Consider the following 15,965-nt stretch of genomic DNA (forward strand, 5'->3'; position numbering starts at 1 on the left):
GAGAGGCCTGGAGAAGATGATGAACTAGTGGAGTAAAAGTAAACTAGTAAAAGAAGAGGCAAGATTTTTTCGCCTGCACTCAGTGTGGAAAGAGATTGATTTGGAAGCAAAGCAGCCGTAAAATTCTCATGATGGTCCGCATTGGAGAGAAACCATTTACATGTACCCAGTGTGGTAAGAGTTTCACACGATCATCATCCCTTAATAGACATATGATGATCCACACCGGAGAGAGACCATTCACATGTACCCAGTGTGGTAACAGTTTCATACGATTATCATCCCTTAATGAACACATGATGATCCACACTGGAGAGAGACCATTCACATGTACCCAGTGTGGTAACAGTTTCACACGATTATCATCCCTTAATGAACACATGATGATCCACACTGGAGAGAGACCATTGACATGTACCCGGTGTAGTAAGAGTTTCAGACAATCATCATCCCTCAATAATCATATGATGATCCATACCAGAGAGAAACCATTCACATGTACCCAGTGTGATAAGAGTTTCAAACGATTATTATACCTTAATGAACACATGAAGAGCCACACTGGAGAGAGACCATTCACATGTACCCAGTGTGGTAAGAGTTTCACACGATTATCATTCCTCAATAGACATATGATGATCCACACTGCAGAGAGACTATTCACATGTACCCAGTGTGGTAAGAGTTTTACACAATCATCATCTCTTAATAAACACATGTTGTTTCACACTGGAAAGAGATCGTTCACATGTACCCAGTGTGGTAAGAGTTTCAGACGATTATCATTCCTCAATAGACATATGTTAATCCACACTGGAGAGAGACCATTCACATGTACTCAATGTGGAAAGAGTTTTAAAAACTCCTCATCACTAAAGCAACACATGTTGATCCACACTGGAGAGAAGCCACACAAATGTGATCAATGCGGTAAAACATTTGCAAGGGGTTCGAATCTGAAAACCCATCTAAGAGTTCATACAAAGGAGAAACCGTATTCATGTTCTGTGTGTGGAAAGGGTTTTACATGGCAGTCAAGTATAATAACCCATCAGAAGATCCACACTGGTGTGAGAGAGTATTACTGCTTTGAGTGTGGGAAGACTTTTGTTACTGCTGATCAGTTGGAACGGCACGAAAGGAATCACACTGGAGAGAAACCCTACAAGTGTTCACACTGCGACAAGAGATTCAAAGATTCAGGACAGCTGAAAGTACATGAGATGATTCACACTGGAGAGAAACCATACACGTGTTCACACTGCGACAAGAGATTCATTCGATTAGCAAGACTGAAAGTACATAAGAGGATTCACACTGGAGAGAAACCGTACATGTGTTCACACTGCGAAAAGAGATTCAGAGGTTCAGGACAGCTGAAAGTACATGAGATGATTCACACTGGAGAGAAACCATACATGTGTTCACACTGCGAAAAGAGATTCATTCGATTAGGAGAACTGAAAGCACATGAGCTGACTCACACTGGAGAGAAACCCTATAAGTGTTCACACTGCGACAAGACATTCAAAGATTCAGGACAGCTGAAAGTACATGAGAGGATTCACACTGGAGAGAAACCATACATGTGTTCACACTGCAACAAGAGATTCATTCGATTAGGAGAACTGAAAGTACATGAGAGGACTCACACAGCAATTTGTTCAAAACTATGTCCTTCAAAATAGAGTAGGGTTTTAACCTCGGCATCCTGGCCAAATTTGCCCCTGTCCCCTGTCAATCATGGCCTCCTAACCATCCCTAGGGCTCAACATTAAGGGCCTACTCATTCTATGCCATCCGTACCGTGTCCAGGCCTGTTTCCCGGATCGTTTGAGAAGTGTGAGTGCGCTGAATCGGGCTCAGGCATGGTTCACTGGGCCGGCCCTGGCCCGGTAGGAGGAGGTGGGCCTGAGCGCGGTTCACTTGGGCTTTGGCGCGGTTCATTTGTAGTGTGAGTGCAAAACGCGCCAAAGCCCGAAACCGAAAGCGAGACGTGACTTTATGGGACTGTTTCATATGGATTTATTAATTATTCTTACTGTTCAGTGAACGCAAACTGTCGTAGTTTATTAAATACGCAAACTCCTTACTTCACGACAGCTGCGCACCTTCAGCAGAACTCCTCATTCCTGCAGCACGAGGGCTTTATGATTGTTTATGAGCGCCAAAAGTGGCGGATCTGTTTATCGAAATATCTGACTGCGTGTCACCGCATCCCTAAGGACTGTTTGGCGAAATATTTAACTGCATATCAAACTGACTGAAACGATATAACTAGAGAAATCTCCACTGTGCTGCTGAGTGACAGCGCTTCTCACTGAACAGCACAGCATCGATGACGTAAGCGTGCCCAGGCCCGAATGTGGTGTGAGTGCGGGCCGTCATGGGAGACGGGAGGGGGTTTTAGAGGGGTTTTGGCCATTTCCAGGCTGGTTTTCAGCCATTTCCAGCCTTGTCTTAGCTGGTCAGGCTGGGAGATGACCAGCTAAAACCAGCTTACTAGCCTAGCCAGACTGGAAGCCCAGCCAAAACCAGTTATGTCCAGCTTAAACCAGGCTGGTCAAGCTGGTTTTAGCTGGTCATTTTTTCACCCTGACCAGCTAAAACCAGGCTGGAAATTTACTGGATCCTTAAAATGGCTAAAACCCCTCTACAACCAGGCTGGTCAACCAGCTAAAACCAGCCTAGGCTGCTTTAAGCTGGATTTTTCAGCAGGGAAATTATGAAAATAACCCATCAAAGGCTTTAAGACCAAGCGAAATTTAACGTAAGTGTAGTCATCTTTCACTGACCTATGCTGAATTTTACAATAAACTTTTAATCTAAATCTAGGACTCGTGAAAGAAAAATCTGACCAGTAAAAAAAAGGCAATTATAATAATAATTTGGCTGTTTTTGTTTTCCATTAGTTTTCAAACGTACTGTTTATTTTTTTTAATAAAAAAAGACTAGAAAAATCGCTAAGCTCTACATCATTATAATGTCCACCCCCCCCCCCCCCCAACCCGTATATATATATATATATATATATATATATATATATATATATATATATATATATAGCCTACCCACATGCAGTATACATTTGTTCTATGTTTTATGTTATGTTTGTGTGTTTGTTTGTTATATGTCAGACTAGTCAATAAATCCCATTATAATCAAATGGATTGTAGTGTTTGCCTCACAGAAAAAGTGTCTGAAATGATAGATTCCCCTGCATAGCTCTTATAAGTTGATCAAAACTTATGACCAGGGCCAGACGGAATCTGCAGATGTTTTTTGCTATTTCTGCGGAGAATTTTGGTAAAAATCTGCAAAATTATTTCGGGAGTATCCAGCGGAGTATCAAAACTAAAACCTTAATATTTGAAATAAAAAGTAATAAATTACTGAATAAAAACTGAATAAATTCAGATTTACACATTTACTCAAGTAAATAAACAGAATTAATAATGGGCTAAACATCTGCAGAATTCTGTGCGCGCAGATTCCGTGTTGGCCTACTTATGACTGATTAATCTACTTCACGAGGAGTAGTGATAATCCCCTTTCTAAATGAATAAATCATTACAGAGTCCACTCGGAAGAGCGGCGAGTTCTGGTTATATTTATTTGGCCAAATTTACAATAAATTAATCCAGAATATTAATGATTAATAATAATTTGTTATTGTTGATAATTAATATTCATAATCTGAGAGTCTGCTTAGTCGAGCAGGCGCAATCACATATATTTATATATTTGTTTAACCAAATTGACAGAAGGTTAAGCTGAAATATTAATAATTAATAATAACTTGTTATTATTGATTATTAATATTCATAAACTGAGCTTTTTTTGCTGCAATATGATGTAATAAATTTGCATTTTTTTCTCTTTATATTTCTTTTTTCAAAATTATTTAGAAAGTGTGGTTATGATGACCATCTAATCCAGCTTAAAATGTCACTAAATGCTTTTTAAACATTATAATTCAAAGGAAAATGAATCAAATAACTGCATAAAGGTCACCTTTCTGAAGAAAAAAAGAACCACCCCCTTTCACCAGGCTGGCCTTGAGCCTAAAGTCATTACTTTTCACCAAAACTCTGTCACATCTGACAGAAGCAGAACTGAGGAACACAACATAATTTAATCAGAGTCACAAAACAAACATTATGGAAGAAGTGATTTAGTCAACATACTTTATAAAGCAGCATGGATTTTTATTATAATGTTGGGTTCACACCAAATACAGTGAACAGGCCTACCGTTACACATTATAATACTTCACTATTAAAACAAAAACATTCATTATAAACCACAAAGCCACTTTCAGACCAGACAAACTTTCACTAGCATTCGCTAAGCAACACACAAGCAGCCAATCAGCATTCTCTGGGCAACAAACAGCAGCCAATCAGCATTCGCAGAGCAACACACAGCAACCAATCAGCATTCGCTGAGCCACACACAGGCTAATATCCCGCCTCGGCGCTCAGTGTATGAAGTGGATGGAGTATGAGTCGGATCGCTGATGAATGCTAAACTTTGCCGTTTGCTGTATAATTATTCTTCTGTTACGGGTGTTGTGCGTCTTTTCAAAGTAAGTGTATTATATCTGACTTCTGTAGCGTTCACGAGTGTGATATGTTTAACTTTGCTGCCGATTATCCCTTCAGGAATTAGGAAAATAGTTAGCTTTGTTCATAGCTGCTAATGTTATCTGTGTGGCTTCATTCGTGTTTCTAGTAGAGATGCTCACATTGACCGTTTAACCGTTGACCGAAAGAGTGCACTTTTAACCGATTAATGTTATCAGTTAAACGGTTTAAAATTATTATTATTTTTATATTGTCATTTATTAATAACATTAATACTTTTAGTAGTATTGTTATATGCTTATACATTTTAAAATAATAAATATATATGTGACACATCTTTGTTAAGAACTCAATCGCACGTGATTATAGAGGTCGCGTGTTTTGACAGAAGCAAAATGAAGAGAGCAAAAAGAAGTACCGTTTGGGACCATTTTGACAGAAAGGCAGACGAAGTAACTTGCAAAATATGCACAGCGGTATTAAAATACCGCAGTAGTACAAGTACAATGTAATATCACCTGCGAAGCAAACATCCACTTGCATTCTGTGATGAAGGACAACAAATGCGGCCCTCCATGTTATCAGGGAGAAGATGCGATGCACGGCGATCTGAAGAGATAACTCCGAGAATATGTTTAATGGTAGTTAAAGACATTTTGCCTATCAGTGTCGTATGTGGTGAAGGTTTTCAAGAGCTGCTGAGATTTATTAAACCCAATTACGATATTCCTTCGCGAGCTACTATTACCCGTAGAATCAAGAACTGTTTTGAGGAGAGAAAAACATCGCTTAAAACGGGTTCCCAAACTTTTCAGGCCGCGACCCCCAAAATGACAATGCCAGTGACTCGCGACCCCCAATATCCTCTGAGGTGGTTATAAATACAGAAATTTGACACTGAGTTAAAGTTTGACAAGCAAATAAACTCAGTCGTCAAAAGTGGTTTCTATCAATTAAGGAACATTGCCAAATTGAAGCCTTTTCTTTCTTTTAAAGAGCTGGAAACTGTCATTAATGTTTTTATTATGTCAAGACTGGACTACTGTAACTCTTTGTATTCTGGAGTTTCACAGGCATCAATAGCACGCCTGCAGCTGGTTCAAAATGCAGCTGCTAGGCTTTTAACTGGGACAAAAAAATTCTCTAGTATCTCACCAGTTTTATTGTCTCTTCACTGGCTCCCAGTCCAATTTAGAATTCAATATAAATTATTGCTTCTAGTTTTTAAAAGTTTGAATGGTCTGGCACCGACTTACATTTCTGAGCTTCTTCACTGGCACACTTCATTGAGGCCAATCAGGTCTGAAAACACATTTCAGCTAGTTGTCCCCAAAACGCGGTTGAAATCAAGAGGTGACAGGGCTTTTTCTGCTGCAGCCCCCCGACTGTGGAATGGTCTGCCTTTACAGATCCGGTCATGTTCTTCACTTGGTGCTTTTAAGTCTCATCTAAAAAATCACCTTCTGTCTCTTGCCTTTGATTGTAATTAATTTTAATCTGTTTTACATATTTTGCAAATTTTTTATATATAGGTATAGATTTTGTATGCTGGTCGTTTTGTAAAGCACTTTGGTCAACATCTGTTGTTTTTAAATGTGCTCTATAAATAAAGCAAACAAACAAACAAACAAACAAATCTTGCATGCAATGGCGCACACACACCAATGGACCCAAGTCTATTCTTCTTTTAATTTTTTAATGTATGAGAGCTGTAAATGGGCCACAAAGTTTAACCAGATGTTATGAAATCTGCTGCATCTGACACTTTTGCTGCTTCTTTAATACAATGTAATTACCGCAGGGGTTGCAATCCAATAGAAGTAATAATTATAAGCTACCATAGTAACTATATATGGTATAAACAACTATTTTTTTCTCTTCAGTTCTCTTCAGGTTATGGATAAAATATGGTAATTCTTATGGCTTAATAAAAATAAATAGATTTTTGGAAACCACCAGGCGACCCCCCCTTCATTGTCCCACGACCCCTCGAGGGGTCCCGACCCCAACTTTGAGAACCATTGGCTTAAAACACAACTCAGTCGCACAAAGTTTGTGGCCCTCACGACTGACTGCTGGACAGCCCTCACAACACCAGCTCATCCAGTCATGTAAGACACGATGGAACTCGGTGTTTGACATGTTCGGGAGGCTTCTTGAACAAAGGTGGGCTATTGCAGTGGTTCTGCCCGACAGAACGATAACAAAAATAACAAAAATAAACATGCCAGAACCCTTGAAATGCGAGACGAATACTGGCATATTATGGCTGAGATTGTGCCAGTGTTGGAAACTTTAAAATGTACAACCACGGTAATGTCGGCAGAAAAAAAAAGTGTCTATTTCCAACATTTACCCCATCACCTTCAGCCTCCTCAACACGCATCTGATGAGGGCCGAGGAGGATGACATCAGAGTGGCAGAGTTCAAGGCGAAAGTTCGACAGTCCTTAAGCGACCGCATGGGGGTAGATATTATTTTTATTATTATTATTATATAAGGCGAGGCAGTGGCGCAGTAGGTAGTGCTGTCGCCTCACAGCAAGAAGGCCGCTGGGTTGCTGGTTCGAACCTCGGCTCAGTTGGCGTTTCTGTGTGGAGTTTGCATGTTCTCCCTGCCTTCACATGGGTTTCCTCCGGGTGCTCCGGTTTCCGCCACAGTGCAAAGACATGCGGTACAGGTGAATTGGGTAGGCTAAATTGTCTGTAGTGCATGAGTGTGTGTGTGTGGATGTTTCCCAGAGATGGGTTGTGGCTGGAAGGGCATCCGCTGTGTAAAAACTTGCTGGATAAGTTGGCGGTCCATGCTCACACATCTAACGTAAATAAAGATTTTACCAAAAAATTAATACAATGACGATATCATTAGGCAACATATTATGTCTTCAGATTGCGGTTTTGAACTGCATATTTCCCCCCAGCTCGCAAAAGCATCTCTGATATTGATTCAGGATTTAGAAAAGTTTAGATTCTTCATTTTTGGCAAGTGCTAACAACAACAATAAATAATATTCTGTAAATACTATATTATATACATATATATATATTCTGTATATATTCTATAAATATTTGATAATGGCCACACAATTTAAGTAAAAAATATTTTTATCAGTTTCAATGTCATTCATTCATTTTCTTGTCGGCTCAGTCCCTTTATTAATCTGGGGTCGCCACAGCGGAATGAACCGCCAACTTATCCAGCAAGTTTTTTTATGCAGCGGATGCCCTTCCAGCCCATCCACACTCATGTTTGATGCAGAAGTATAAATCAACATTAATATACTTTAACATTACAACCTGAAAAAATATCCTACATCGCTAAAGAGTTTATCACTTTCCCTTTCCTCCAGCGTAGTCGCTACTTTTTAATAGTTTTAATTAATTGCAAATATTTTTTTTTATAAATTTTTAACATTGCCTAAACTTGCGAATCTTTCAGGTATTAAATTTGAGGTGCCCGGCTGTAGCACTAAACGACATAAGAACAGATGACTAATTTTCGGCCTGAAATTTATAATTTAACAAACATTTTTTACTTATCCAGAGTATAAACATACTTATAAATACATTTAAATCATTTACTTTAATCATAACTATCAGAATGTAAATATAGTTTCAACCAGCACAACAAAACTGTTTCTGAACTCAATCACCCATTGTGTCTTTAACATTAGGAAAATATTTGACCTTTATTCATAGCTGCTAATGTTATCTTTTATTCATTTGTACTTCTAGTGTAATTTACTCACTGTGTTCATTTCAGAAATATGCTTTGCACAGACTTAATATCTGACCGGTAATGTACTTTGTTGAATATCTTTTAACAGAACTTTATTTGCTTTGATTTCAGAAGAATGAGAGGCCTGGAGAAGATGATGAACTAGTGGAGTAAAAGTAAACTAGTAAAAGAAGAGGCAAGATTTTTTCGCCTGCACTCAGTGTGGAAAGAGATTGATTTGGATGCAAAGCAGCCGTAAAATTCTCAAGATGGTCCGCACTGGAGAGAAACCAATCACATGTACCCAGTGTGGTAAGAGTTTCACACGATCATCACACCTTAATAGACACATGATGATCCACACTGGAGAGAAACCATTCACATGCACTCAGTGTGGAAAGAGTTTCGGAGAATCATTATCCTTTAATAGACATATGTTGATCCACACTGGAGAGAAACCATTCACATGTACCCAGTGTGGGAAGAGTTTTACACAATCATCATCCCTTAATAGACATATGATGATCCACACCGGAGAGAAACCATTCACGTGTACCCAGTGTGGGAAGAGTTTTACACAATCATCAACCTTTAATAGACATAATATGATCCACACTGGAGAGAAACCATACACATGTACCCAGTGTGGGAAGAGTTTTAGACGATTTTCATTATTTAATCTACACATGTTGATCCACACCGGAGAGAAACCATTCACATGTACCCAGTGTGGTAAGAGTTTCAGACGATTATCAAACCTTAATCAACACATGTTTATCCACACTGAAGAGAGACCATTCACATGTACCCAGTGTGGAAAGAGTTTTAAAGACTCCTCATCACTAAATAAACATGTGCTGATCCACACTGGAGAGAAACCACACAAGTGTGATCAATGCGGTAAAACATTTGCAAGGGGTTCCCTTCTGAAGAACCACCTAAGAGTTCATACAAAGGAGAAACCGTATTCATGTTCTGTGTGTGGAAAGGGTTTTACATGGCAGTCAAGTATAATAACCCATCAGAAGATCCACACTGGTGTGAGAGAGTATTACTGCTTTGAGTGTGGGAAGACTTTCATTACAGCTGATCAGTTGGAACGGCACGAAAGGAATCACACTGGAGAGAAACCGTACAAGTGTTCACACTGCGACAAGAGATTCAGTCAGATAGCATCTCTGAAAGCACATGAGAAGATTCACACTGGAGAAAAACCCTACACATGTTCACACTGCGACAAGAGATTCAGTCGATTAGGAAATCTGAAAGTGCATGAGAGGATTCACACTGGAGTGAAACCGTACAAGTGTTCACACTGCGACAAGACATTCAGAGAGCCAGGACAACTGAAAGTACATGTGAGGACTCACACTGGAGAGAAACCATACATGTGTTCACACTGCAGCAAGAGATTCAGTCGATTAGATAGTCTGAAAGAACATGAGAGGATTCACACTGGAGAGAAACCGTACATGTGTTCACACTGCGACAAGAGATTCAGTTATTTAGGTTGCCTGAAAGTACATGAGAGGACTCACACAGCAATTTGTTCTTTGAAAAACGATGTCCTTCAAGATAGAGTAGGGTTTTAACCTCGGCATCCTGGCCAAATTTGCCCCTGGCCCCTGTCAATTATGGCCTCCTAACCATCCCTAGGGCTCAACATTACGGACGCTCGGGACAGTAGACAGTATTGTTTTCTGTGAACTGTGCTGCCTTCTCACAAAAGTTCAATTTACCAGTGACTATTTGTCAATTTCCTATGAAAACTGTCTTAGAATCGAGGAACAGTGTGTAGTTTTAAGTCTTTGAATGCTATCTTCTCTGTGATGTCGTAAACACCATATTGCTTTTCGATTCCTGTGAAAACAGCAAAGTAACGGCGACATCAAATTATGAGGCTAAAAGAATGTCTAAAGGCCTGTGCACACCGAGACGTTTTTTGCTCACGTTTTCCGTTGACGTTTATCGCTTCGTGACTAAATAAAGTGCGTCAATGTGATCGTGCACACCAACGCGCAAAACACCAGCCGCAAAAGCGTCATTTAAAAAAAAAAACGCCTCATGCTCGTATTTTATTTTTACGTGCCACATTTGGAGGCGCTCAAGCGCAAAACTGCACATTGAAGAAGATGCCCAGAGCCGATATGATCTTAGAGCTGCTTATTGCACTGGTGAACAATAATAATTTCTTCATCACTAGAGCTGGAGCTGCTACTTGTACCATCTATGCTTGTTTCAGTCACCAGTAACTTTAACAACTTTAACAACAAGCATGTGAACTTCCTCTCCTCCTCTTCTTCTGTGTTATGAGCGGGTGTCGGAAGTTTAAAGTTGTGTAGCGCCATCTAACGTCAAGGAGTAATTGTGCATACTCTTCTGCTTGATGCCAGTGAAAATCGCTTGGGTTTGAATGCAAAAAAAGTCCCGTGAAACGCTGACGATAAACGCAAACGAAAAGCATCCCGGTGTGTAGGAGCCTTTAGAAGCAGAACAGAGCAGGGGCGCCTGTAGGATTTTACTCCAAGGTACGCACAAATCCAGCACCGCCCACCTCTTCCCCCAATCATGTCAAGAAACATGGATGCTTACTGTCAAAGACATCATTTAAGGGCATTCGTTATGACATAATTCGCTTCCGTTTTAATTTTAATATTTCGTTGAAATCTAAATGTAATAAAAGCACATCGGCGTGAAAAATCAGACGGTCAAGACGTAATTTTTAAAATTACGACATATTAAAACAATTGCAAATGTATGACAAAAGATTGTGATACAATACAATTAGTGAAGCGATAATTAAAACCTTACTTTCCACTGACCGAAAATCATCCACCCACACAGTTTAGTAGTAGACCGACTTGAGCAAAAATATAATTTGAATATTTTTCTTGGGAAAATTTTTTTTTTTTTAAATGATTTGGTATATTGTTTGTATCTTTGTTTAAATATTGTTGCTGGTCAGTTATCTGCTAGAAAAAATAGAAGAACAAATAACATTTGAGGTTAAGAGCTTCAAATTCGCTGAAGAAACACATCAGCATATTGCAGTGTTCAACACGAGCTGAATTTGAAATCTTGGGCATCTCCAAAGTGTCTGTTCTCTACACCAAGGGTCACCAATCTCGGTCCTGGAGGGCCTGTGTCCCTTCAGGGTTTAGCTCCAACTTGCATCAACACACCTGCCTGGGCGTTTCAAGTATACCTAGTAAGACCTTGATTTGCTCTTTCAGGTGTGTTTGATTAGGGTTGTAGCTAAAATCTGCAGGACACCGGCCCTCCAGGAACAAGTTTGGTGACCCCCGGCTTAAACCATCACAATAACAAAGCACCAATTGACTTGGGGCTGTTCTGACCAATACTTTGGCCACAGATGTTCCGGGTACCCTTCAGCGAAATTAGTAAACTATTTAAATTAAGCAAAGGGGCTTTACAGGATTTTCAGCGGGGACCGCCTCACGAGACTTTTGAATGACTCCTGGTCATGTGCTCGCCTATAGCACATCCTTATGTACAATTTCGTAGAGACAAAGAGAAATGAATGTATATGAATGAAAGAAAAGCTCTTAAAATGTTAGAACTAAGGCAGATGTATCTTTGAGTAATATGCCATAACGTTTCTCATATGCTGTGGTTGTTCCAACTAACCAGGTTAATCAATGTGTTGTTTTAACCCTTATAGCAGATTAAAATGATCTGTATGTGTCTGAAATGTATGATGTCGGCTATTGAACGAAAGCTAGTGACATTTGCAGTACGTTGGTGTAAATGAAAAACTAGTAGTACAAACAGTATTCGTCTTATAATGTTTGATGTAAGATAGTTTCAATCCTTTAAGAGTTCTACCACGTCGGTAAGGGGCGTGGCCCCGCCCTTCATGGCAGCTGCTCATTGGCGGACAGTGCCATAGGGATGGATCAGACCAGGTCACTTAAAAACGCCCTGCAACAAAGAAACATTGCTTTTTGCATTAGCTAGCTTGCACATGCTACTGCTCTCTGCACCCTCTCGCCTGTCCGGACACCGCGCCGCCATGCAATTGGGTCACCACGAACTTCCTATGCAAACCTCTTAAGTTTCAGGACCGCCGAAACTGCACAAACTTCCGCAAACCGACTCTTAGCAGTCCGTTAGCTCTGTGACCCCAGGACAACAGCGATTCACAAGCATGTAAATCCCAAAGACGTCATCGAAACGAGTCACTACCCAATCAGGAGCACCGTGCTTCCCCAAAGCCAGCCCGGCGAGGGAAATTCGACTTCAGCAAGGACGCAAGTAACACAAACTAATGTTGTCTCTTGCTGATCTGGTGCAGATTGATCTTAAGCAGTTAAAGATAAAGCCATATCTTAGCTTTTGTCGTTTCTCAGGTGTGATTCTAAGATCTTGCAAGAAGTATTAGAATTAATTTGGGACATTGTCAACTCATTTTGCATCCTCTGAACTGCCTCTGTGTGCGCGTTTGTTTGTTGTTTGCTTATTACGTAGTTAGTTTCATGTATCGTAGTGTAGCTCAATAAATCTGTTCTCATTTTGTAAGAACTGTGTTCTTGTTTGTGTGCCTTGTGTGCATTGCCTCGAGCTGTAGATCTTGTTACCTTGCTAAAAGTTAACCCAATATACTGTGTTACGTTATTATCGTTGGCCAAGTAAATAATATTAACAAGATTGGTAAGATACGATGTCTTCTATTTGCGGGACCAATGGTAGATAAAGTGTGAATCTTTGAATCTGATTGAATCTGACTCAATTGAGTCAAATCAATAATTCGAATCTTCAGAATCCATTCATTGAAGTGAGCTAATAACAGATCACTCACGGCCATCTTCGTTTTGAAGAATCCCCCCTTCCACCCCTACTCCTCCTCCTTTCCTAGATGGGTGGCACGGTGGCCCAGTGGTTAGCACTGTTGCCTCACAGCAAGATCTTCACTGGTTCTAGCCCTTACCAAGCCAGCTAACGTTTCTGTGCGGAGTTTACATGTTCTGCCCGTGCTCACGTAGGTTTCCCCCAAATGCAACTTAAATTAATTGAATAGTCCAAATAGGCACCATAGACATGCTCCTAGTTAGTTATCTCAAGAGCAATCACTATCTGTTCATTAGCTACTACAGCAGGGGAGTTCTTGAGATCTACCTAAGCTCAAACTCCCCTCTCGCCTAGCAAACGGGAGGGAGCCCCGGGCTCGAGGACCTTATGAGCTCAGGGCTGTCTCCCGGGACAGCACGCCAAACAAGCCTTATAATCAATCATCAGCTAAATGTGAACTCTTAAAATAATCATGTAAAGCAGGGGTGCCCAATCCTGTTCCTGGTGATCTACCTACCTGCAGAGTTCAGCTGAAACCTTGATCAAACACACCTGTCGGTAATTACCAAGAGCTCCTCCAGATCCTACTTAGTTGGTTTAGTTGTGTTTGATTAGGGTTGGAGCTGAAATCTGTAGTAAGGTAGATCTCCAGGAGCAGGATTGGGCACCCCTGATGTAAAGGATGACAAAAGCAAGCACACAGGTTTGAGCTCATTTCCATTTATTATTGGCATAAAGTGCATGTTCATATATCATGATGTTGAGCGTGTGAGATGAATGTGAAGGTGCAGACAGGGCAGGTGAACACTGCGTTACATATAATAAGGTGCAGAAGTACCACAGAAGCAGCAGCTGGAAGAGATTGTACACTACTTTAATGGATTTACTGGGCTTTACTGCTATGGATCACAGTTAATCACTACAAACTGATATCTAACGCAGCCCAGTAATGGACTAGAGCACTGGTTCTCAACTGGTTTTCCGTCAGGACGACCAAACAAGGGGCTAATTATGTTTAGTTGTCAAAAACAGTTCTACGCATCACACATTTAATGTCTTAAATTGTTCTATAAAGTGCTCAAGATCAACAATATGCAAATTGTTAGACACTTCAGATTAGTTTCAAGCAAAGTTCTTTAAAAGGTTTCGAAAAACCATCGGTGCAGTTTAGTCAACCGTGACACTGAATGTTTTCTATTAAGTTCATATTTACAAAGTGCTTTCAATAAGAGAGCGTTTAGAAATAACCATACTATAAGAATTGTGCAAATTCGAAAGGAACAATAGTCAGGTTTGCATCTAAACGTGAAGCGAATTTTTTCAAAGTTAGCATAAACAAAGCAAAATAAGGTGGCGAAGTGGCTGACTGTAGCATTGGTAACCTAGCAACCAAAAATAAACAAGGCAGTCATAATGGAGACGGCTGATTGGTCATGTGGGTGTAATGTTCGCTATGTCAGAGATTATTTGTCAAGTTGTTTGAGTGGCTAACTGTAGTATTGGTAACCTAGCAACCAACAGTAAACAAGGCAGGCATAGTAAAGACGGCTGATTGGTCATGTTGGTGTAATGTTTGTTAGGTTAGTGTTTATTTGTCAAGTTGTTAGAGAGGCTGACTGTAGGATTGGCAACCTAGCAACCAAAAATAAACCAGGCATTTGTAAAGGACAATTTAGCCTACCCAATTTACCTGTACTGCATGTCTTTGGACTGTGGGGGAAACCAGAGCACCCAAAGAAATCCCAAGGGAACGCAGGGAGAACATGCAAACTCCACACAGAAATGCCAACTGACCCAGCCGAGGCTCGAACCAGTGACCTTCTTGCTGTGAGGTGACAGCACTACCTACTGCGCCACTGCGTCGCCTAATCTTTGTTATGTCAGAGTTTATTTGTCAAATGCATGAGCTCTGGGGTTGTTAATTGGTTTATTGAACACAACTGTAGACCTTAATTAACATTTTTAAAACTTATTAAATTGCTAAATTTTGGTCTTTGGGTCATGAACGAAAGGACAAGATCTTGGAGACAAGCGGCCGAAATGAGTTTCCTTTGCAGGGTGGCAGGGCGCACCCTTATGGATAAGGTGAGGAGCTCTGACACCCAGGAGGAGCTCGGGGATAGAGCCGCTGCTCCTCCACATCGAGAAAATTCAGCTGAGGTGGCTCGGGAATCTGTTTCAGGTGCCTCCTGGAAGCCTACCTAGGGAGGTGTTTCTGGCATGTCCCACCCGGAGGAGGCCTCGGGGAAGACCCAGGATGCGCTGGAGGGACAATGTCTCTCAGCTGGACTGGGAACGCCTTGGGATCCCGCTGGAGGAAGTGTCGGGTGAGACTGAAGTCTGGGGTTCTAACCTAAGAATGCTGCCCTCGCGACACGGCTCCAGAAAAGCGGAAGAAAATGAGTGTGAATCAATTTAGGTAACGTTGTTATTATTGCTAACACAGCTTAGTCATTGAACAATGCACTGGCGTCATCTCTATCAAAGAAAAATCACTTTGTATTTACTGTAGTGAATAAAATAACCTTACTGCAGTTTTAAACCTAATAACTTTGTTGAGCGCAACACAACTTCTCTGCTAGGAGTAGGAGCTCAATCGTGGCAGCCATGATTGGTTCTACTCCGAAGTGCCCTTCAGAAGGCAATATGTGCAATTTGGAGCACGACAATGATGTCATTCGCAATGCTTAATGGGATTGTCGTCGTTTAAAACTAACTAAAATTAAATTATTTAAATGAGACCGATTATGCAAAAATTACATTCGTAAGGGGTTTAAACACTCCCAACCTCTAATGGAAAAATGTATAAACTTTATTTTATCTTGGGAAACACTTTGACCAGAAGCTGAGAGA

General features: G+C 40.5%; 2 protein-coding genes across 2 annotated transcripts in view; one reads left to right on the forward strand and one right to left on the reverse strand.

The window, feature by feature from the left end:
* LOC108182859 (uncharacterized) lies at window positions 1-14,745 on the forward strand. The gene is made up of 4 exons (XM_088649569.1): window positions 1-1,674; window positions 8,025-8,038; window positions 8,495-13,597; window positions 13,794-14,745. The coding sequence occupies exons 1-3, from the start codon at window positions 129-131 to the stop codon at window positions 9,893-9,895; spliced, it is 2,961 nt and encodes a 986-aa protein (XP_088505695.1). The 5' UTR covers window positions 1-128; the 3' UTR covers window positions 9,896-13,597; window positions 13,794-14,745.
* si:ch73-364h19.2 overlaps window positions 13,820-15,965 on the reverse strand; it is a 16,744-nt gene continuing 14,598 nt past the window's right edge. The window contains 1 exon segment of the mRNA NM_001442730.1: window positions 13,820-15,965. This exon segment is cut by the window's right edge and continues 1,732 nt beyond it. The gene's annotated coding sequence lies outside the window, so the exon portion shown is untranslated.

This window comes from Danio rerio, chromosome 3, assembly GCF_052040795.2.
Source record: "Danio rerio strain M-AB ecotype USA chromosome 3, GRCz13ab, whole genome shotgun sequence".
In the NCBI taxonomy this organism is placed as follows: Eukaryota; Metazoa; Chordata; class Actinopteri; order Cypriniformes; family Danionidae; genus Danio; species Danio rerio.